At 41.6% G+C, this 23,417-nt stretch overlaps 2 protein-coding genes across 4 annotated transcripts; one reads left to right on the top strand and one right to left on the bottom strand.

Annotated features, from left to right (window-relative positions):
- Positions 1–1,363: 1,363 nt before the first annotated feature.
- Positions 1,364–13,873, bottom strand: ATP5PB (ATP synthase peripheral stalk-membrane subunit b). Its single transcript, XM_023232651.2, has 7 exons — positions 13,464–13,873; positions 13,172–13,208; positions 8,718–8,863; positions 6,842–7,005; positions 6,342–6,467; positions 3,774–3,953; positions 1,364–1,856 (listed from the first exon to the last, which is right to left on the bottom strand). Exons 1-7 carry the CDS (start codon positions 13,732–13,734, stop codon positions 1,779–1,781), a joined length of 1,002 nt encoding a protein of 333 aa, XP_023088419.1. The 5' UTR covers positions 13,735–13,873; the 3' UTR covers positions 1,364–1,778.
- On the top strand, positions 13,645–22,970 carry WDR77 (WD repeat domain 77). 3 transcript variants are annotated; one of them, XM_023232650.2, is made up of 11 exons: positions 13,645–13,992; positions 14,244–14,429; positions 15,351–15,492; positions 15,783–15,832; positions 18,807–18,877; positions 19,006–19,060; positions 19,535–19,606; positions 20,163–20,271; positions 20,831–20,899; positions 21,846–21,921; positions 21,977–22,970. In XM_023232650.2, exons 1-11 carry the CDS (start codon positions 13,878–13,880, stop codon positions 22,073–22,075), a joined length of 1,044 nt encoding a protein of 347 aa, XP_023088418.1. In that variant the 5' UTR covers positions 13,645–13,877; the 3' UTR covers positions 22,076–22,970. The 3 variants fall into 3 exon arrangements, with proteins under 3 accessions (XP_023088418.1, XP_023088416.1, XP_023088417.1); XM_023232648.2 differs by having other exon boundaries at positions 21,846–22,970; XM_023232649.2 differs by having other exon boundaries at positions 21,316–22,966.
- Positions 22,971–23,417: the final 447 nt, after the last annotated feature.

Raw genomic sequence — 23,417 nt, forward strand, 5'->3', positions numbered from 1 at the left:
TTTTTGTTTAATCAATTTGAAATAACTGTTGATCCAATCAAATTATCTTTAAGTAACAAAGGTATCAATCTGATTTCAATATTAGATTAGTACATTAGCTATCAATATTGGCTCAAATGATTATTACATAAAATCTTAGGAAGTCAATGAAAATATCAATTACCCATGATAAATATTTTCAAATATTTCCTATTATGTAATTTGTCCATTTGAATACAAATAAATCCTTGTACAAGTATGGGAGAATCGAATGCAGATAAACCTATGAAGGGAAGAATTTTCTAATTTATCTACTGGATTTTTCTTCAATTAAAAAAGAAATTGTAAAATAGACATAAAATTTACCATCTTAACCATTTTTAAGTGTACCGTTTAAGAACAGTATTAAATACATCCTTAATGTGCCACCATCACTACTATCCAGCACCATAACTCATCTTGTAAAACTGCATCATGTCCTCAAGGTTCATTCATGCTGTAGCCAGTGTCAGAATTTTCTTCCTTGAAGTGGAGTAATACTCCATTGCATGGATATACCACATCTTGCTTATCCATTCATCTACTGATGGACACTTGGGCGGCTTCCATGTTTTAGCTATTGTGAGTAATGCTGCTATCACCATGGTGTACAAGTATCTCTTCAAGACCCTGCTTTTAATTTTTTTGAGTATATATGTAGATGTGGGATTGCTGGGTCATGGTATTTCCATTTTAATTTTATGAGGAATCACCACACTTTTCCATAGTGGCTACATGTACCATTTCATATTTCTACAAACAGTGCACAAGCGTTCCAACTTCTCCATATCCTTGTCAACACTTGTTATTTTCTATGTTCCTGTTAGGTGTCTGCTGGATTTTTTTTTTTTTTTTCTAGATGGAGTCTCGCTCTGTTGTCCAGGCTGGAGTGTAGTGGTGTGATCTTGGCTCACTACAACCTTTGCCTCCTGGGTTCAAACAATTCTTCTGCCTCAGCCTCCTGAGTAGCTGGGATTACAGGCACCTGCCACCATGCCCGGCTAACCTTTTGTATTTTTAGTAGAGATAGGGTTTCACTGTGTTGGCCAGGCTGGTTTCAAACTCCTGACCTCAAGTGATCCACCTGTCTCGACCTCCCGAAGTGCAGGGATTACAGGTGTGAGCCACTGCACCTGGCCTGCTGGATTCTGAAGAGTGATTTTATGACACACTGAGTCCATAATATTTTCTACAGGCATACTACTAAAATAGTAATGTCAATTATATGAATTAATATACATAATATTCCATTTAGTTATTTTAAGAGTACTAGAAAGCATTACACATCTCATAACCTATCAGCCAGAAATAGTTCATCACTGAACGGTCTCATAAACAAGACAGTAGTTCAACGACATCTTTAATTTTTACCCCGATGACAAAAGCTGAGTATTTCAGAGAATTACACAACTTGAAAAACCTTGTTTCATTCAATTGTCACTTTATTGCAAGACGGTAGAATTAATTGCAAATTTAAACTATAATCTGGTAATCTTTAGTCAGGCAGCAAGTTTTTATAAAGGCAAACTGCTTATTCCGAAGTGATCATGGAACAACTCAAAGGCAGAGTAAGAAGGATGAGAAACATCTGACTGGCCGATAGAGATTTTGTTCTCTTACTATATGAAACAAATTTTTCATTTTTAGGAAGGGTAAACTATAACTTCAGTAGACATCAATACAGAAAGACTTCGTCAAATAGACTAGTTTCCATTTAGTCTGTCAACTGTTTCTAGCTGTCTCAATTGGGATAGATTCATTTACATAACCGGCTGTGCTTGAGCCTTCTTTGCCAGCAGCTTTAGGTCTGCAATGCACTTGGCAACTGTCTCTTTCTCCTGTGATAAGGAAAGAGAAATCTGGTTAGATCTTTCCAAAACATAGAAAAGTATAGAGTATAAACACCATTATTCTAAAAGACACCTCCCACCAGACCAGAACCTCAAGATGATTACTGGCTTAACATTACACGGCTACTAGACAGGTTTAGAAGTAAAACTCATTAACACAGAGGAGATACAATTTATTTTAAGCAAATCCAAGGGGTTAGTTGAAATTCTCTGGCTCACAGCTTTTATGAGTGAAATCTGTATAGAATCTGAGACCAGATATTCCTGTAACTATCTGCCACTGATGTTGGCTTGTACAACTAACAGCTGCTTGAAAAAGACCAACTCAACAAATATTAGTAATATACAAATGTTAAGAATGAAAATAATTTTTAGTCTCTTTTCTAGACTTCTTTTGTATTTTCTAAGTTTCTTAAGCATGTATATTACATTTATGTAAAAGACAGTTTACTAAAAAAAGAAAAAAACTTTGATAGGACCCTGTTTTTCATTTTTTCTTTTTTGAGACGGAGTCTCACTCTGTTGCCCAGGCTGGAGTGCAGTGGCCGGATCTCAGCTCACTGCAAGCTCCGCCTCCCGGGTTTACGCCATTCTCCTGCCTCAGCCTCCCAAGTAGCTGGGACTACAGGCACCCGCCACCTCGCTGGCTAGTTTTTTATTTATTTTTATTTTTTTACTTTTTAGTAGAGACGGGGTTTCACCGTGTTAGCCAGGATGGTCTCAATCTCCTGACCTTGTGATCCGCCCGTCTCGGCCTCCCAAACTGCTGGGATTACAGGCTTGAGCCACCGCGCCAGGCCTAGACCCTGTTTTTCTTTTTATTTTTTTGAGACGGAGTCTCGCTCTGTCACCTAGGCTGGAGTGCAGTGGCCGGATCTCAGCTCACTGCAAGCTCCGCCTCCCCGGTTCACGCCATTCTCCTGCCTCAGCCTCCTGAGTAGCTGGGACTACAGGCGCCGCCACCTCGCCCGGCTAGTTTTTTGTATTTTTAGTAGAGACGGGGTTTCACCGTGTTAGCCAGGATGGTCTCGATCTCCTGACCTCGTGATCCGCCCGTCTCGGCCTCCCAAAGTGCTGGGATTACAGACTTGAGCCACCGCGCCCGGCCTAGACCCTGTTTTTCTAATCCTACATAGGTTATGCTGAAAATGACCAGAAATACTTAAATGTTATAAACCCGAGAAAGAAAAAAATCAAGTCATATTAAAGCAAAAACATAAATGAAAAAAAAAATCGATTCAGTTTAAGCAAACAGAAAACATTTCCGTTCAAAACAGACAAATTAAGGTGAAAAGAAGAAATGGAATGTCATGGAATTAGAAAATGGAAGGGGCTTAGAAATAGCCTTGTTCAGTCTTTTATTTATTTTATTTTTTGAGGCAAGGTCTTGCTCTGTCACCCAGGCTGGAGTGCAATAGTGCGATCAGAGCTCACTACAGCTTATGCTTCCTGGGCTCAAGAGATCCTCTCACCTCAGCCTCCTCAGTAGCCCTAAGTACAGGCATTTGTCATCGCACCCAAGCTACTTTTTAAATATTTTGCAGAGACAGGATCTTGCTATGTTGCCCAGGTTGGTCTCGAACTCCTGGTCTCAAGTGATCCTCCTGCCTCACCCTTCCAAAATGTTGGGATTACAGGCATGAGCCACCATGCCCAGCCCAGTCTGTTTTATAGAGAAATTAAATATATCAGTTAATGCTACCCAAATTTGAGGAAAGAGAAAAGCCATCCTGACAGATAGGCAGCATCTTCCTGCTTATCACTATCCAGAAAAACAAACTGGGGTTACACTGCTACTTCTAGGCTAAAGACTCCTTGCCAGCTATTCCTACCTTAACGAAACATCAGCAGATACTTGTTAAGAGATACCAGTACAATGTCAGAACCTACAAAAATGTTGTGTACCTGCTGTACGGAGATGCTTTGCACCACGTGCTTCTCCACCCAATTTATCATGTGCTCTTGTTCCTTTCGACGCGTCATGTTCTGCACAGCTATATGATAGTCCAGGCGATTCTTTACTTCCTTATATACTCTATATAGTCGTTCCCGGTAAGTAACCTCCAAAGCCATAGCAATGTTATTCTGGGGCAAAATTAAGAAATGATAAACATTGTATACTTGAAGGAATACTTCTACTCTGAAGATTCTGCCAGTGAGAATGCCCCACTTCTTTTGTATTTTATGTGGAATTATTTTATTTAATAAATATATACCTAGAAATTATAACAGCATATGGCAAAAATATACTTAAAAGTGTATGCTGTAAGAAATAAGTCTCCTTCAGTCCCCCCATAGGCCACTAACTTCCTGTATTTCTTGTATTCCCTCCCAGAAATATTTAATAAAAACATAGGTATACACATCAAAATATAGGCATATACACATCACGTTTATTAATTATGACACAAAAACCTACCTCAATTTTAAGCTACATTGGATTCCACTATACTGGTACTCCATAATTAATTTTTTGGTTCTACAAATAATGGTGCATACGTTGTATATTTGTCTTTGTGTTTACGTCATAATACTTGCTGGATCAAATAATAGTTAACATTTGTAGAGTACTGACTACACTCTAAACACTTTTGTGTTTGGATTCAATTAAACCTTATGATGAAACCATGGCATAGTTATTGTAATTATATCCATTTTGCAGTGAGGAAACTGAGGCAGAAGTTAGGAAACTTGACCAAGGTTACAGAGCTAATAAACTATGAAGCCAAGATCAGCATACAGGCAGTAAGGCTACAAGGTCAAGCTCTTATATATTTCTACTTAGCTAACCCATAGGCATCACAAGCCAATGCACACCAAACTGAAGGCTATTGGCAACAAGGCAATCAGAGTGATCCTTCAATGACTCTCTCTCATTCAGAGTCCAAGTCAAAGTTCTTATAGGAGCCTAAGGTCTTTATGTATCATAGTCCCAGGCCACCCTCTATCTCCTTTTACTCTCCCCCCAACCAATTCTACTTCAGCTGTATGGACCTTCTTACTTTTCCTTGACTATATCAAGCAAACTTCCAGGTTTAGGGCATTTGCAACTGTTCTTCCCTCAGCCTGGCACTTATTTCCCCAAAAACCCACATTCTTTGCTCTATTAGTTCTTTCACGTCTCTGCTCAAATATCATATTAGTGACATTTCCTGCATGCCCTTATAAAAACAGTAACTCCTTCTTCCTGCAATTTTGTAGAGAGGGTCTATGCCCAGACTGGTCTCAAACTCCTGGGCTCAAGTGATCCTCCCGCCTTGGCCTCCCAAAGTGCTGGGATTATAGGCATGAGCCAATGCACCTGGCCTGCAATCTTTTTAATACTAGTTTATTTTTCTATCTAGCATTTACTACCTGTTGACATTTGCATCTGTTCAATTATTTATTTTCTGTGCTTCTCCCAAAGACTGGCTAGAAAATAAGACTCCAGGAAGGCAGAAGCTGTTTGTTCTCCACTATATTTTCAGCACTCTGCCTTGGTCAGAATATCTACATAGGAAGAACTCAATAAATATCCATCAAGTAAATATAAATAAATAAAAACCTAAATTACTATCATTTCACTCTTAGGAAAAAGCTACATTTTCCGATATGGTTTTTTAAAAAAGCCAAAATATACGTATGCATGCATTCACATGTGTATATACTACGCAAGAAGCAGGAAGCATTCTCCCTTTGTAACCTAAATATACACGGAATTAACATTTTTCTGGGATTTTTCAAATATCCATGTGCTTATGAGTCCTTAGGGATCTTGTTTAAAAGCATACAGATTCTTGGATAGCCCTTAAGAAAGGTTCTGATTCCACAAGTCTTGGAAAGAGGCAAAAAAAATTAACACCAAAGATAACTCTAATGCATGTGGTACCGAGACCACATTGGCCAAGATCCTAAACATTTCAGATGCTTACTATCTTAGCCAGTATTGAGAAATATTGGCCAAGATCCTAACTATTTCAGATGCTTACTCTAACTCCAGTCTTGACTTCCTGGGTGGAAGCAGTCCTCCTGCCTCACCCTCCTCAAGTCCTAGGATTACAGATGTGAGCCACTGTGCCCAGCCTGCTTTGTGGATTTAGAATATGCAGTATCAGATTTCCTTACAGCAAAGATGTTAAGATGTTCTTGTAGCAAGTGTGTATGAAATACACAGGATGTATTTTACCTATAGTCTTCCTTATACAGTGCATGTCATTTTTAAATCAGCTTTAACTTAATGACTATTTCTTTTTGTGTGGATCCGAAATGTTTTTTTTAATAGCTTCTACGGTTTCTAATTTTATAATAATTTGAACTATTTTTCCACTTGACAGTTCTTAAATGTTTGAATAGCCGTGAATGCCAACTTCTACATAAATGTTCTCTTTTCTAAATAAAATATGTTCAATCTATTTAATCATTCTTCATAAAAAATTCTGAATTAAAAAAAATGCACAAGTAACTTCATTCTTCCTAGAAACTTCTGAAACCTACCCTTTGCACATCAAAAAGGTAATGGCGCTTCTGAGTCAGTGCCTGCTGCGACTTCTCCATATCAATTGCATCCTGGATTTGCTGGATGGAAGCCTGCTTTGCCTCTTCTAGTTGGGCAAGTTTTTGCTACAATTGTGATAGCAACAACAAAGATCAGTGAAAGCACAAAGGGTAAAAAAAGGAGATTCATTTCATGCTTCTTCAAAGTTGCATCTCTCATTTGTAAAAACACCCACAAAGAAAACAGAAAGAAATGCACAAATCCTTAAAAATAATTGCCCATAATAACTATACAATACCTTTTGAATGATTATAGAAAAGCTAAAGGGTTTAGTAGATATAAAAAAATTATCTCAAATTAGTAACTAACATTAACACTTATTTGAAGCATTAGATGCATTTCTATGTGTTGCTCCCCTAACACTCACATCAAAAATATCACTAGATGACCTTCACGTTTCTGCTAGTCTAAAATAGGAAATAAGGTTTATGGTTCTTACCTCATTGAGTTTATCAGCAAATTCTGCAACAGAGGGACCAAATTTTTTAATTCCATAGACCATTATCCCTATTAATGACATGGCAGTGAAGGTCTCTGCGCTAATCACATATATTTCTTTGGATAAAGCATACAAGATGAGCCCAGTTCCGAGCACATAGGGTCCTACAAGAAGAAGAGTTATTTTATGAATGGATATGCTATGCCTAAAAGAGGGAAGATAGAAAGGCACTTCTATATTTGATTAGCAGAAGGCAAAGTAACGACTTAATTAGATTCAAAGACAAAACACTGGATTGGGAAGCAGTATGGTAGAGCTGAAAGAACAAAGATATGGACTCAGGGAAATCTGTATACTGACTCTACAATTTTAAAGAAACTGAGCAATCTAAATAATCTCTGAATTTAGTTCCTTATTTGTAAAATGGGGACAGTACGTTCTTCAGTCTGATAAATTTGAGAAATAATGTTAAGCACAATACCCAGCACAGTAAATTAAACTATTCTACAAAGATGCCAGATAACTTTCTGAAGTAACTTGTCCAGCAAAATATACTATTTATTGAATGGGAACACTAGACAGGTTAAAATTTACACAAGAAACAATCAAAAACAACTACAAAGTGGTATGTATATAAAAGAATGAATAAATATTAGGATTCCCAACTCCTGTAGCACCTAATTACAACGCTTCAAATACGGCTTTTTCTTTAACCAGGTCATGTATTCTGAAAGGATGCAAACCATGATTTACATTTCTTTAGTCTTTCCTCCACGCTTCTCAGGATGTAAGAGAGGCCCACAGCAGGCTTTTAGGAAAGCATTTTATAGTATTTCTGAGAATCATAGGATGGCAGGATGTATCATGACAATAACAGGTTTACAAACTCAAATACATTTTACCCAGTTTCCCATACAAAGTTCTAACAGTTTTTTTTTAATTGTCTTTAATATACAAATTTTAAATATTAATTTCCAAGAAACACCTATCATACGTAACATTTTTATCACCCATTGAAGTCTGAGGAGACTAATGTTTCTAGCAATTTCAGTTAGGAAAATGCTACTTTAGGTGACTCCAGGGCTAAAAAAAGAGTCTTTGGCTTCCAATGTTCCACAGTCATAGCAATACTTGGGTATGGGCCAAGAAAGGCAGTACATGTAGTAGAGAGAATCATAAACTTAATCAGGGGACTCCTGCTTTACTTGGCTTCATTTTTATTCATGCCCTTTTCATTATCTAACAGGATATTATACAGTTACTCATTTCTTTATTGTTATCCTACAACAGAATGTATGTTCCATGACAGCAGGCACTTAACACTGTTTAACACCATATGCCTTCAACAGTGCCTGGCATAGAGCAGGCATCAAAAAATTTGATCTACTAACAAACAGAGATAATTCTGTAAAATTAAGTTAAAATCCCAAATACATTTATACCAAAAACAAGTTGGAGCAATCAAATCAACTGTTACAATTTCCTTTTGAAAACAGCTGACTTGCGGCTGCAGGCGGGTGGCTCAAGCCTGTAATCCCAGCACTTTGGGAGGGCAAGGTGGGTGGATCCCACAAGCCCAGCAGTTGGAGACCAGCTTGGGCTACATGGTGAAACCTTGTCTCTACAAAAAAATTGAAAAATGAGCTGGATGCATGCCTATAGTTCCACCTGCTCGGGAGGCTGAGGTGGGAGGATGACCTGAGCCTGGGGAGGTGGAGGCTGCAGTGAGCTATGATTGTGCCACTGCACTCCATCCTGGATGATAGAGTAATACTCTGTCTCAAAAAAAACAAACAACCAAACAAGAAAACCCACGTAATTTGATTTTAGTGATGCCATCAAACCATATTATCAAAGACCAGGCAAAAATGCTCACCTGTTACACCAGTTTTAGGATAAAGAAACTGGAAGAATTCCTCAGGGATCAGTCCATAACGAACTTTTCCTCCATATTCAGGAAGAGGTGGTACAGGGGCAAGGTGTGGCTGCCCTGTATGGAAGGTCCTTGTTGCCTGCAATACTCTACAGGTAATAATTGTACAAATGTAAAGCCTATTTCTTTAAGGAGAACACAATGTATGAATAATTAGCAGAAACAATAAATGGGGTTGAGGATTGAGGCAGTTTTCTAACTCTCATAATGGAAAGAGAATAGACTGGGAATAGGAAGGTTAGGGTCCAGTAATCAGCTGTGACAAGAGCAAAGAATTAATTACAGACACTTAACCCTCTACCCAATACTGGAATCCTTTCTATAAGCCTTGCAGATCATCTGTCTAGCACTGTGTATGTCTATTATTAGCACTGAAATATGTAAGAATGTGGATGTGGCAGCCAGATAGACTCCTTGAGTTCAAATCCTAGACCTGCCCCTTGACTTTGAGTAAAGAACTTAAAGCTTTTGTAATCTCAGATTTCTCTCAGTAAAATGGAAATAAAAGATAATACCTTATATGGTTGTTGACAGGATTAACTGAGTTAATATATGTAAAGTGCATAGAATGATGCCTGGCACATGGAAAAGTGCTATGTAAGTGGTTAGCTATTATATGCCTGATATGTTGGCTGCTCAACGTTTTTGAATACTGTCTTTGATGGGAGTGCTAATCACTATTATGTAACAGACTTTTTCAGTACTGGGTAGCTCTAATTATATTCATCTTTGAATTGAGATGCTGCATACATTCTTGGAACCTCAATCCATTCTTAGTCCTAATTTTGCTTTTCTATGTAAGATAACACACATGTACCTGGGTAAAACATCTGTTCCCTCACAATCCTGATTGCCCGTAAAGACTTCTCCGGTTTTGTCTTTTTTTTTTTTTTTCTTTAAATGAGGTATAACAGAACTGTATATAATACTCTAAGTATAGTCTGGCCAATTCATTCATTCTACAAATACTTATTCAGAACTTGCTATTGCTAGTACTGAGCTTGAACAATTGAACTATTATCAACAGTGGATTTGGAAACTATTCTTGTATTAAAGCAGCTTAAGACTACACTTTTAACAGTTACAGCATACTGATGTCTCCTTCGGCTTCTGACGAAATAAAATTTAGTCCCTTTATGTCTGCTGTCAAGTTTAGTCTCCTTCAAGTTTTCAGTATATTTTTGCCCCACTTCCCACCTCCCATTCCTCTACTCTGTCAACCTCTATCTCCTTGTAATGTAAGAATTTACATTATTTCATTTATTGTGGTACAATGCTTATCTTTTGAGTATTATTTCTGCCCCCAAATACATTAGCTACCCCACCAGGTTTTGAAATCTGAGAATCACGCTTGAGATTCTTTCATTTACATCAAGGTTTCTCAACTCAGCACTACTGATGTTTGGACTGGATACTTCTTTGTTGTAAGAGGTTGTTCTGTGCATTGTAGAACGTCTGGCAGTATCTTTGTGGTCTTTACACAACAGATACCAGTAGCCTCCTTCCTCCCCAACCCACCCAATGGTAATACTGAAAAATATCTCCAGACATTGCTAAATGTCACCTGCAGGCAAAGCACCCCAGGCTAAGAACCACTGATTTAAATCATAGTACTAAAGGGTATGCTTAAGCTGACAAGTCTCCCTAACTAGCTACCTTAGTTCAAGCCCTTATCACCTCTTGCTTAGTTTAACAATCCAAAACCTGATCTCTCTGCTTATTTTATTTTTTTTGGGACAGAATCTCGCTCTATCACCCAGGCTGGAGCACAGTGGCGTGATCTCTGCTCACTGCAACCTCCACCTCCCAGGCTCAAGCGATTCTTGTGCCTCAGTCTCCCGAGTAGCTGGGATTACAGGCGTGTGCCACCACGCCCAGCTAATTTTTTTATTTTTAGGACAGATGGGGTTTTGCCATGTTGGCCAGGCTGGTCTCAAACTACTGGCCTCAAGTGATCTGCCGTCTCGGCCTCCCAAAGTGCTGAAATTACAGGTGTGAGACACTATACCTGGCCTCTGCTTCTTATTAAATACCCCAACTTAAACCTAGCCCTCTCACATTACTGCTAATGTTTCTAAAATGAAAATTTGCCTTGAAAACTCAACAGGCTCTCTCCTGCCTACTGAAAACTACTTAATTTAACATATATAATCTAGTACCTGTCTTTTTTTTTTTTTTTGAGACAAGGTCTCACTCTGTCACCCAGGCTGGAGTGCAGTGGTGCCATCACTGCTCACTCGCAGCCTCCACCTCCTGGGCTGAAGCCATCCTCCCACCTCAACCCTCCCAATAGCTGGGAGTACAGGCGTACACCACAATGCCCAGCTAATTTTTAGAATTTAAAAAAATTTTGTTGTTTTGTTTTTGTCTCACTATGTTGCCCAGGCTAGTCTTGAACTCCTGGGCTCCAGTGATCCTCCTGCCTTGGCCTCAGGATTATAGGCATGAGCCACCACTGTGCCTGGTCCTGTCAAATTTTACAACCTCATCTTCCTTCATTCTCTTACTCTCCTGGAATTACTTAACAGCTCTCAAAAACAAACAAAGAAACACCACAAAAAAATTGCCCAATGCTGCTCCTTCTGTCTTGTATGCCCTTCATACCATGACTTTATAGCAATGACTACCAAGACCAATCAGCCTCCAGATGTGTAAAGCCCTCCCCCATTTTGGGCTAACATTCATTCTTTTAATCAATAAAACATTTACTGACTTTCTACTAATGCTAGGTACCAGTAACATGGCAATGAACAAAGCTCCAGCCTTCAACATTCTAGTTGGGGGTATGGGAAGGGTGAGTGTGTATCTCCATACAAAATTTCAGGCAGCTCTAAGTGCTATGAAGAAAAACTGAGCAAGGTAAGGGGATAGGGAGCAACAGAATGGGGAAGTTTTTTTGGGTAGGGAGCCAGATGACATTTGACCCAATGATCTGAGGAAAAGAGAGAAGAGCAACTAGAAAGATATTGAGGCACGAATGCGCTTGGTAGTTTTCAGAGGAACACCAAGGCCAGTATGGTTGAAGAATGAGCTAAAAAGAGAACAGAAGGAGATGGTGTCAAGAGACAGGATGGGATCGATTCATGTTGGACCTTCTGGGTTATGCTAAGTTTGGATTGTATTCAGGTGGGATGGGGAGCTCTGGAAGGCTTTGGTGGGAGATTGACATAATCCTCCTGGCTATTATGAGAATGGGCTGTCACAGGACAAGAATAGAGATGCAAGACTAATGAAGAGACTACTAAAATACCTAGGTGAAAGTTTGCGGTGGTTCATACTTTAGCGGTAGTGGAAGCAGCAGTCAGAGTCCAAATTTCTAGAGGAAGAGCCTTGCTGAGGTACTGGACATGAAGTGTGAAAGAAAACCAAGGATATTCCTTGTATCTTGTAAATATAAGTTATTTATTACCTGGTATTACAATTATTTGTTTACAAGTCTGTATGGGGTCCTTTTTCTTCTAAGTTGGAAGCAGTCAATTATAGCCTTACTTCATTGCACACACGAGACTTAATTACAGACGAGACCACTTTTTCAAGTCCAGTTTTTTCAATTTGATAGTGAACATAATTTGCAAGCTTTAGAACTAAATTTGGAAGTAAAAAGAAATCTCTAGGAAAATGGACATGTCTTATGAAACAATTTTAACGCAAACAGCTGCTAAATTTACTAAACACACACCATGTACCAAGAACTGTTTTTGAGTTTCACCGAAATTGTCTCTTAATTCTCAAAAGCCACAATGCACTATCATCGCCATTTTGTAGATGAAGAAATTGAGGTCACACAGCTAGTAAGTGGAGGGGCCAGAGACCCTGTACTGGCTTTGGAGCCCTCACTCTAAACCAATACTCTAAAGGTGCCTCCCATTCCTAGACTGTGAGCTCCATGAGGGCAGGTAATTTGCCATACTCATTCTTGTATCCTTGGTTATGTGTTTAGGCAACATAAATATTTACTGAATCAATGAATGATTTCTCTGATTGTTATTATATGGCAGCAAAAACTAGGTATCTGGGAAACAGACTATAAACAACATGCTTCACTGTTTTATTGAACAAAATTTGTTCTTGGGTATGTAATCTACTGATTCAGGCTCTGGAAGCCACATGTCATAAGGTCCCAAGGAAAGGTCACAAAGGAGAGGGCGAGTATAGAAGACAGTAAAACCAATTTCTAGTTTAGTTAGAATACGTTACTTATCCTGTAAAGTCTTGGTTATTAGTTGATATGAGAGCGTTCCTGGCAGTTACGGGAACAAGTGTTTGAAAGAGGGTTTAAGTGTCCCAAAATTATCGGAAAGAGATTTCTGGCCTAAAGCTAACGGGGTGGGGGCAGGAATCCAGAAATAAAAGATAGTAAAAACAAAGACGAAAGGGACCATTATCCTCACACTTACCCTGGACCTAGGAAGGCCGCATTCTTCAGAGACGGGGCTGCAGACAGACAAGGCGAAGGTCAGCAAAGTCAAATGAAATCTGGTTTGTTCCTTCCTCATCCCCACCAGGCTCGATCACTAAGGCTATGTACCCCTCTTTCCAGTCCCTTAAGTCCCCACGCTCCTCTCCGAGCGGCGCTGATCACTCGCCGCTCAGGCCCGTGTCGCTGCGCCCTTCTCCCCTCCTTGTGACCCCTAGATTCGCTTCTTTCCAATCACTCTGATAGCCCAGAGCAGCGTCTACACCCCTCACCCGCTGTGGCGGCGGCGAAAAGTACCACCCGGGACAGCATGGTCAGCGAAGGCGCAGGTAGCAATCTTAGAGTCCCTGTGACCCCGACAGGAGAACCTGTCAGGGCAGGAGCAAGATGGCCGCTCACAAGTCTCGCGAGATGAAAATTTTGCAGTCTTCCTTTAACTTTCCTCGGGAGATTTTTTAAAAACAAATTATCGCGAGACGAGGCAAGTAACGCTGAGAACCTATCGCAGGAGGGCGACAGCCGGAAAGCAGGATGGAGCCACATAAGCAATTCTCGCGAGAAGTAGACTTGCCGTAGCCTCGGGAGAGGGGCGGAGGCTCAGAGGCGCACCACGTGGGGTTTGCTATCGGAGCTGAGTCTCCGGCCCGCGTCCAGTTTGAGTCTAGGTTGGAGTTGGAACCGTGGAGATGCGGAAGGAAACCCCGCCCCCCCTAGTGCCCCCGGCAGCCCGGGAGTGGAATCTTCCCCCAAATGCGCCCGCCTGCATGGAACGACAGTTGGAGGCTGCACGGTACCGGTCCGGTGAGCCGAGATCCCGGGCCTGGGAGCTCCCTTACCCTGGCCCAGGGTGCCCCTCCCCAGAGACTGACCCTCCCAGCCCATCCCCATCCTGCATGTTATCCTGACCCGTGGGTCGCGCCGCCGAGCCGTCCCCAGCCCTGCCCCGCGTTCCTGAGCTCAGATCCAGACCCGGCCCGAACGCTGTTCTGTGCGGTCTCCATGGAGGCGAGCCCTTCCATCCTTCACGCGCTGACAGCTTGTACCCCCCGTAGATGGGGCGCTTCTCCTCGGGGCCTCCAGCCTGAGTGGCCGCTGCTGGGCCGGCTCCCTCTGGCTTTTTAAGGACCCTTGTGCCGCCCCCAACGAAGGCTTCTGCTCCGCTGGAGTCCAAACGGAGGCTGGAGTGGCTGACCTCACTTGGGTTGGGGAGAGAGGTATTCTAGTGGCCTCTGATTCAGGTGAGTCACTTTCCCCTCATCCACCCCCCACCCCCACCCCCGGGTGGAGTGGTAGAATGGAGGCTTGGGGTTCGGGTAGGGCTGAGCTCAATATCTAATGTCCTATGTTCAGTGCTTGGAGGAGCCGGAGAGTGTTGGCCCCGAATGCAAACTCTTGTGTAGGTGGGAAATATCTTTTCTAAAATTCTGAATTGTCTGGTGACATTTCCTAGAAAAATCCGTAACAAAATTAAGCAACGCATTGGAACCATTTTTCTTCTGTGTAACCTGCTCCTTAACCCCTGCAGCCCAGACCAAGCATAATCTTGATTTTAAGATGACATTGAAGCCAATCTGTGCTACATGTCTCTTTCCATTTCTTACCGCTTTCTTGTCTTCATTCTGCTTTCTTTGTGTTGACTGTAGGCTCAGCGATGCAGGCTTTGGCATTTTTTTTTTTTTTTAAATCAGAATTTGGAAGTTGGTTGGCATTGCATGGAAGTTTAAAAGACCCACTTATAGATTTAACCTCTGTGACAATTGAGCTTGAACAGTACATAATCAAGAAAACTTTTGGCGGATTCTCTATACTGAGCCAGTCACCGTGCAAGACGTTCAATTATTCAACATATTTTTAAAGACTCTGCAAGACATTTATTCAACTAGTTCAGCAAATACTTATTAGTGTCCAAATAATTGGGAAGTGTTAACATCACTGGCTTTCTCCACCTCCTTGTCTGGGCTGTCATTAGGAAAACAGTAACACAGAATAAAGTCAAAGGCTCAGAAATTAGCTAAACTCTTCAGTGATGTGGACTTTGCTTTTATAGGAATAACTAACTAACTTTGTTAATTTAGTGACAGTGGCTCTTTGAATCCTAGAAATGAATTACTGCCTTGGTATAATTCAAGCTCATGTTTTCCTTACCCTACCCCCAACAGGTGCTGTTGAATTGTGGGAACTAGATGAGAATGAAACACTTATTGTCAGCAAGTTCTGCAAATATGAGCATGATGACATTGTGTCTACAGTCAGTGTCCTGAGCTCTGGCACACAAGCTGTCAGTGGTAGCAAAGACTTCTGGTGGGTCCCTGTTCTCATTGCTTCTGTCTCTGAGCGTCCTTTGAGCGCCTTTCCTATCCTGTTAACCTCATTAGGTAACATTTTCGGCTTATTCTAAGAATTCAGTGACTAACTTTAGCATGTCTGTAAGGTTTCCTTAGGGATTTTGCAGTCCATTGTAAGCAGACCATAGCAGCAGTCCAGGAGGCAAAGACTTGGGGAATGTTGATTACAGGAAGTTCTTGTTTGAACACGTTTTTATGTTGCTAGTGTAGGTCAAGATTAAATGTCTGTTTCCTTTTGCCTCTTAGCATCAAGGTTTGGGACCTTGCTCAGCAGGTGGTACTGAATTCATACCGAGGTGAGTATTTCATTTTTAGCCCTGGTCTTAGCTATTGTGTTTTTGGACTTTTTGAAGTTTGCTTTGATGTTAGGAACAGCAATTCCATGTTCTGATAGTTTTCTTATAAAACAGTAGTCAGGCTCCAGTATCTACTCCTTGTCCTTTTCTCAATTTCCTTGTTTCTTTCTTTCTTTCTTTTTTTTTTTTAATTCGACTAGTCAAGTACAGTAGTGAAAAGGGCGGAAGACTATGACAAGGAGTTTAGTCTGTACCTGACTGTGAACAATCAATTGAGATAACTTGCTACCTTCAGACCAGCCAGTTTCCCTGTTTCTATTGATGGCCTCACCACCTTGGCAACACAGGGCTCAAACTCTCGGTCCTTTTCCACCCCTTCTGTTTCCCCACCATCAGTTGGCCACTAAGTTCTTTTTAGTCTTTTCCACTGGTCAGTCACCTTCCTATCCATTTCTATGCCCCTATTCGCTTTCAGGCTTTACCTTACACAGGTAGTAGCACTCATGTCTCCACTAGCAATCTAGCTCTTTTGGTCTTTTATTAGTTTCTTGTGGCCAGTGGATTAAAATCCCATTTTCTTGTAATAGCATTGAAACTCTTTTACTCCATTTCCTCTCTTCAAGCTTACTAGATCCTTGACATTCTTGAGGGATAAATCTTGAGACTTTCAAATCTGGAACTTTTGAGTATTTACCTTCATGAAATGTCTGTTTTCTTTTGAGAACCATTGCTTTTTTAATGCCCCTCTTTCTGCTCACTTTCATTAACAGCACTAGTGGTTGACTTTATCTTGGGAGCCATTCTTTGTGAAGATAACGCCTTAATGTGTGCATGTTTCAAGATTTAGATGCTGGGTGATTGATCACTGTGGTTCTCTCAATGGCTAAGTGCCTTTCCCTGCCATTTCTAACTTCAAAGTACATGATTAAGTTATAGACCAGAGAAATCACAGACTCATATCCAAGGTCCAGTATCCTGGACCTTCAGGGTCACTTGCAAATAGTTTTACAATAATGTTGAATGCCCAGCTGTGCGCAGTGGCTCACGCCTGAAATCCCAGCACTTTGGGAGGCTGAGGCAGGCAGATCATATGAAGCCTAGGAGTTAGAGACTAGTCTGGCCAACATGCCGAAACCCGGTCTCTACTAAAAAGTACAAAAATTAGCCAGGCATAGTGGTGCACATCTGTAATCCCAGCTACTTGGGAGGCTGAAGCCCGAAATCGCTTGAACCCAGGAGGCGGAGGTTGCAGTAAGTCGAGATCACGTCACTGCACTCCAGCCTGGGCAACAGAGTGAAGCTGTCTCAGGAGAAAAAAAAAAAAAGTCAATGCCCTATGTCTATTATATTTGCCTTTTATTGCTTAGATATATGTGCTTTCCTGGTTAATGCTAACTCTTTTTCAGCATTTCTGCCATGCAGCCTTTCTGTTATTCTTTGTGTTTGTGTCTTATTCCCCCTGCTGAATTCCAAGTCCTTTATTATTTTTTAATTTTTTGTAGAGACAGAGTCTTGCTATGTTGCCCAGGCTGGTCTCAAATTCCTGGGCTCAAGGGATCTCCCGCTTTGGCCTCCCAAAGTGCTGAGAGATTACAGGCATGAGCCACTGCATCCTGCCCCAAAACCTTTGAGGGTAGAGGAACCATGTATTCTTCATCTTTTCTTTACCATCATGGTGCTTGTCCCAGAGCTTTGCTTTTTTCAAGTGAGCAATAAATTCCTTTTCTTATTTCTTATCGTGTTGACTTTCTGTGACTTCTCGGGCTAGGAAAGAACTATGGAAGCTGGTTTACTTCCATCCTTCTGCCTCGGGGGGGCCACATTCAGACTACGTGGGAAAGTCTGGTAAAATGACTGTAGAAAAGGTTTCCACAACTTCCAATTAACATGTAGCAGTGACTTTAAAGTTTTTTTACATGTAGATCTCCTAAAACAATTTTGAAAATCTGTGCCCCCTCATACATTTTTAAATTGATACCTAAAGAAATTTTTTAACTAGTTGCAGAGAAGGTAATTTCTGGCATATAATTTATTATATGCTTATTTCAAGCATATGATTTTCCAAATTTTAGATTTGCAGGTTAATCCTATTTAGTTTGTATGAATGTCTACCAAATAGCCTAACTGGCAAAAGCCAGTCTGCATTGTAAAGCCAGTGGACCAAGTTAGACTAAATTTTCTGTCAGAAAAAGTCTGACTTTGTTTTTAGATTCAGATAAAGTTGTTGAATATGTCCTTATCACAACGATCTGTCATATTTTTTAGTTCTCATTATTAGACAGAAACAGAGTGAAGTCACAGAACCATACTTGTGTTTGTGGTGTGACTGAAACAAGATCAGCGCCCCCTTCATTGAATTTTGCCTAGATGCTCTTTCTTTTTGCTCTTTGGTTCTTAGGGAAAAGCCCCTTTTGTGCCTTAGTTTAGAACCCTTATGTTTTTATACCCCTGAGCATTGTACCATGGAAAGATCTGGGATGAATGACAGGTATGTGTTCTTTCTTTAAAGTGGGAGAAGGGTGATTTTGAAAATAGAGGCAGTTCAATTTTAAGAAAGAGAATATTAGAGAAATTGGCTCTCTTAATATTATTAGTGCCCAGAACTCCCTCGAAAGTTTTTGTATACTACTTGGAGGTATGTGTGCTCCAGTATGAAGACTGCTATTCTAGAATTATTTAGACCTCACTTCTAAGATGCCTTAACTGGAAATTCCTTTGTTATTCTTACTAAGCTCCTAATTTCTCATTCATTGTTTTTACTAATACATTTTTTTTACAAGGCTTTTAAGGTTTTATAAGTCTATAAACTTCTCCTCTTAGCTTTTGTCTAATCCATAATCTCCCACAAAATTTGTTAAATTGCATCATGAGACCAGCCCTCCCTCCCTCCTGCACCTTGATGATTCCTGGGCTGGCCCTCTTGTAATGCTTCAGCTTGTTTTCTATCATGTTTCTCTCTCTCTCTCCTTTATAGCTCATGCTGCACAGGTCACTTGTGTTGCTGCCTCTCCTCACAAGGACTCTGTGTTTCTTTCATGCAGCGAGGTAAGAGATAGCTCCTTCTTCCCTAAACACACTCCAGCCCTCCATAGGCCAAAGTCTCTAGTATGGAGACTTTCTGGCCTGCAGCGCTTTGGACTGTGAGATCCTTTTTCTGTTCCGCCTTCCTCTAGGACAACAGAATTTTACTCTGGGATACCCGCTGTCCCAAGCCAGCATCACAGATTGGTGAGTCTGAGATTCATTGGTGGGAGAGTAGTGCTTGGAACCCTGATAGAAGAGAATTTCTTTGGCCAGTGTCAAAGCATAGTTGCCAGATGCCCAGGGTAGTTACTGTGACATGAGTGACATAATCTCCTTCTTTTCCACTGAGACTCTGCTAACCCCATTCTGTGCAATGCATACCAAGAGGAAGGGCCAGTTCCTGGGTGGGTGATTTACTTTATTAGATGGGAGGACAAAGGGACCAGAATTGTTATCTTCATGATTTGTGCCTGAAACTTGCCTGTGACTCACGTCCAGAAAGGGCAGGAAGCTGGTGGATAAATGGTTATGAGGCTCAAGGATGAGGACACTGCTGCCTTAGCAGGGTTTGGGAAATCAAATAAAGGTGCTCCCAGGATTTAGAGTGATGTCATTTGAGAAACTGCTTCTTCTGGACTCTTTTGAGTTTTTGTCCAGACCCTCTTCTCTCCTTTGCAGGCTGCAGTGCGCCTGGCTACCTTCCTACCTCACTGGCTTGGCATCCTCAGCAAAGTGAAGTCTTTGTCTTTGGTAAGGCAGCATGTCAGACTTCATATTGACTCTGGGAAAGGGGAGGAGGAAAGAAAAAGAGCTGACTCCACAATGCACAAGGCCCTTGCTGCTCAGTCTTAGCCGTCATGGACACCAGATGAATTATGAATTGAGGGAGGGGAGGTGGGGTGATGCCAAGGTAGTTTTAGTGTAGCTTTGGAGAACATGATTATTTTCCCAGTGGATTTGATTTTTGATTGATTGATCCAGCTCCTGTATTCTGGGCATGGCTATAAGTCAGTGAGCCACAAAGCAAGTGGATTGCTATATAGCGAATTCTTTTCTGGGTAGGTGTAGAGCTATCGTGGTCATGAGGCTGTGTGTATGGTGACGTAGTTTGTGGTTAAAATAATAACTGCTTCATTCATTAACTTAATTTTCACAATCATCCAGTGACTTATTATTCCTGCTTTGCAAAAGAGAAAACTGATGCTCAGAATAGTTAACTTTTCCAAGCTTGAGGAACTAGGATTCAAATCTTTGGCACCAAAGTCCATGCTCTTAATCACCATGACATGTCCCTTCTCTTCTACAGGTGATGAGAATGGGACAGTCTCCCTTGTGGATACCAAGAGTACAAACTGTGTCCTGAGCTCAGCTGTACACTCCCAGTGTGTCACTGGGCTGGTGTTCTCCCCACACAGGTACTGTTCTTTGTCATCAGGGGCCTGATGGGTATAAATGGGAACAGTGAGGGTGTGTGTGTATGTTTTCAAAGCATTAGCTGATTAAGTAGTTCCTTAAAGCAGACTGTTCTAGCTGAGGTTTTGGAACATCAAAGATCTCTTAAGTGGGAAGTGGAATCCTTTGGGAATCAAAGGATTTTTCAGAGTATACGGTTTCTGTCTGAAATGGCTAAAATGTGGTCTCATTCCTGCCCAACACCCAAAATGGTTCATATTGTGGGCTTCTAGGACTGTGAGATTGGAAAAGCCTGTGTTTCTGGGTTATTGCTGAAGCTGTAGAGAGGGACCAGATGGGGTGGTTAGTTGCCAGGATGGTTGTCAACCCTAACTTTGCTTCATTTCCCTCATCTTTACTTGAAACTTTTAGTGTCGACTTACAGTAGCCAGACCTTAGCCAAAAGTGGGAATCAGGCTGCCTTTCCTGGGTCACTTTACAGTAGCGGTGGCAGCGGCTCAGTTAAGGTTTTGTCTTGGGATCCAGGCTTTGCCTTTCACAACCCTCTCCTCCCTCTGATAGTGTTCCCTTCCTGGCCTCTCTCAGTGAAGACTGCTCACTTGCTGTGCTGGACTCAAGCCTTTCTGAGGTGTAAGTGTGAAGTGGAATCCTTTGGGAATCACGGAAGGGGAGCAGTGGGTGGGTGAGTCATTTTCCTCTTCAGAAAAGTGTATTGTGCTTTTGGAGAACAGATTCTCCGTCTGTATCTGAAGGGACTTGGTAATGGAAGCAGGCTGGCTTGTTGACCCTCTCTGTTCCTGGGGCACATTCACAACCCCAAGGACAAGCCATGTCCTTGGTAGAGCGGGGTGGTAGGTGGAATTTTTTTTTTTTTTTTTTTGAGACGGAGTCTCGCTCTGTCGCCCGGGCTGGAGTGCAGCCGCCGGATCTCAGCTCACTGCAAGCTCCGCCTCCCGGGTCTACGCCATTCTCCTGCCTCAGCCTCCCGAGTAGCTGGGACTACAGGCGCCCGCCACCGCGTCCGGCTAGTTTTTTGTATTTTTTAGTAGAGACGGGGTTTCACTGTGTTAGCCAGGATGGTCTCGATTTCCTGACCTCATGATCCGCCCGTCTCGGCCTCCCAAAGTGCTGGCATTACAGGCTTGAGCCACCGCGCCCGGCCGGTAGGTGGAATTTTAAAGTCTAGTACTCCAGCCCTCTCCCACAAGGGGGCAGCAGTGTATCCTTTCATATGAAGAACTGCGAATGAAATGCAGTCTGCTACAGGGTAAAAGGCAGCACTTGGAAGACCTGAATTGTACTTCCCTCCTTGCCATGATTTCCTGCCTGTTACTGCCCCACATCACTGTCTTGTTCTATCCAGCATTTCTTCATCTATGAAAATAGAGGACTGGATTGGATGATTGATGACATCCACTGTGGATAACTACACTGCTATCCTGGCGATGAGGCCATACAGTTGGTGAAATATGTGTAACATACCCAAAAATATGCCCCAGATGTGTTGGGTTCTCCTTTTTCTCCAGGTCTGCTTTTCTTGTCTCTACTATGCCCTGACTTTCTTTCTTTCTTCTAGGTTTAGAAGCCGAGCCCACAGAGACTTTGTGAGAGATGCGACTTGGTCCCCGCTCAATCATTCCCTGCTTACCACAGTGGGCTGGGACCATCAGGTCGTCCACCACATTGTACCCACAGAACCTCTCCCAGCCCCTGGACCTGCGAGTGTTACTGAGTAGATTGGATTTAAGACAAAAAGCAAGTCCCCCATGGGTGTCCACTTCTTTGCCCTACCCTCTCAGCTTGTGAGACAACACAGGAACCTTCTGTAGTATGTTGATATGCTAGATCTGTGCCATTAATAGGCATCGTCCCTCAGCCTGAGGGAGGCTGGATTCTGGGTTCCTATAGTCACAGGGAGGAAAAGCTTTCTTAAAAATGGACATGTATGTGCGTGTGACTGTGTGTGTAGATTTATAGTTTTTGGTAGTGGCAGGAATAAAACAATCCATCCTACATATTCCCTAAGCACTGCCTCTCTCTCACCCCCCAAAACAAGTTGACGAAAGGGTTTTATTCTTCCCATGTAGCTGTCTATGAGGAATTGGCTGTGTCTGGGTGGGTTATGGGATGTGGGCATCCCTGGGTTCTTGGAAGCAGCTCTTATGCTACTTATAGAGATGGGATTGATTTTATTTTTTTAAAGTGCTTAATTCACCATTACGGGAAATGCTTCCAGTCACAAAAGTGCAGCCCACCTCACTTTGAGGAAGAAGCAGGACTTGGTACGGATTTACATAACTCTTTGCCATTAAACCGAATCAGAAATCCATTTTCTGGCTGAATAAAAAGTTTGGCTTGCCTGTGTAATGCTCACTCCCTTCCCCCCAGCTCCCCAGTGATGGGGCATATATGGGAGAGGAGTGTTTTTCTATCATAGATGCCATAGGGGAAAGTTTGGGGATGAAGGAGAGCTTAAAGGCGTTTCAGTTAAGTTAGAAAACTGACACAGACTGTTGAGAAATCTTTGCTACTTTTCCCACCCCAAACAGCCTGTGGCCTGACATCTTCTGCCCTGGGCCCCCTTCTCTTGATGTGGAAAGTCTGAATGCAGTATTTATAGATTTCTAAGGTTTTAACATCCAGTATCAGGAAGAAAATCAGAAATACTGGTTGGTGAAATAAAGAGTTAGCATTGTTGGCCTGTCTTTTTTGAAGCGTGTGTGTCATGTGTGGTTAGATATATTTCACTTATGTGAGTCATCATGGTGTCAGTCTTGTAGCCCATTATTTTTCCTGTGCTTCCTCAGCTTCCCAAAGTAGCTAGTTAGAACTTAAGGTAAACATTTATTCTTGGGTTGGTGGAGTGGGTATTGCCAGTTAGAAGTCATGGATCAGTTACTGATTATATTGAAACTAAATATAATCAATTATGTGCTTTTGAGCTTTGCAAGTTCAATTTAGGTAAAAATCACATTATGAAACTGGGAAAGTCTGAAGGAATATGGGCAAATATTTCTCAGTAAAGCTTCCTTGCTTCACCCTTGACGTGACTGATTACCCTTGAGTAAAACATGGGAATTTATAGTCATGTGATCTTCTGGGGTTGATGAGGAGTAGGAATAAAGTCTTCCATTGTTTTTATAATGTG

Source organism: Piliocolobus tephrosceles, chromosome 1 (assembly GCF_002776525.5).
Source record: "Piliocolobus tephrosceles isolate RC106 chromosome 1, ASM277652v3, whole genome shotgun sequence".
Classification (NCBI taxonomy): Eukaryota; Metazoa; Chordata; class Mammalia; order Primates; family Cercopithecidae; genus Piliocolobus; species Piliocolobus tephrosceles.

What these genes read in the sequence shown, in the direction of transcription:
- ATP5PB (XM_023232651.2), bottom strand. Translation starts at nt 13,734, where the DNA reads ATGTGGCTCCATCCTGCTTTCCGGCTGTCGCCCTCCTGCGATAGGTTC. An exon ending in TTTCGCCGCCGCCACAGCGG is followed by an intron (nt 13,209 to 13,463) that starts GTGAGGGGTGTA and finishes GTCTGTCTGCAG; the next exon opens with CCCCGTCTCTGAAGAATGCG. An exon ending in ACCTTTTTGATGTGCAAAGG is followed by an intron (nt 3,954 to 6,341) that starts GTAGGTTTCAGA and finishes ATTTTGCCCCAG; the next exon opens with AATAACATTGCTATGGCTTT.
- WDR77 (XM_023232650.2), top strand. Translation starts at nt 13,878, where the DNA reads ATGCGGAAGGAAACCCCGCCCCCCCTAGTGCCCCCGGCAGCCCGGGAG. An exon ending in GGTACTGAATTCATACCGAG is followed by an intron (nt 15,833 to 18,806) that starts GTGAGTATTTCA and finishes TCTCCTTTATAG; the next exon opens with CTCATGCTGCACAGGTCACT. An exon ending in CTGGTGTTCTCCCCACACAG is followed by an intron (nt 20,272 to 20,830) that starts GTACTGTTCTTT and finishes TCCCTCTGATAG; the next exon opens with TGTTCCCTTCCTGGCCTCTC.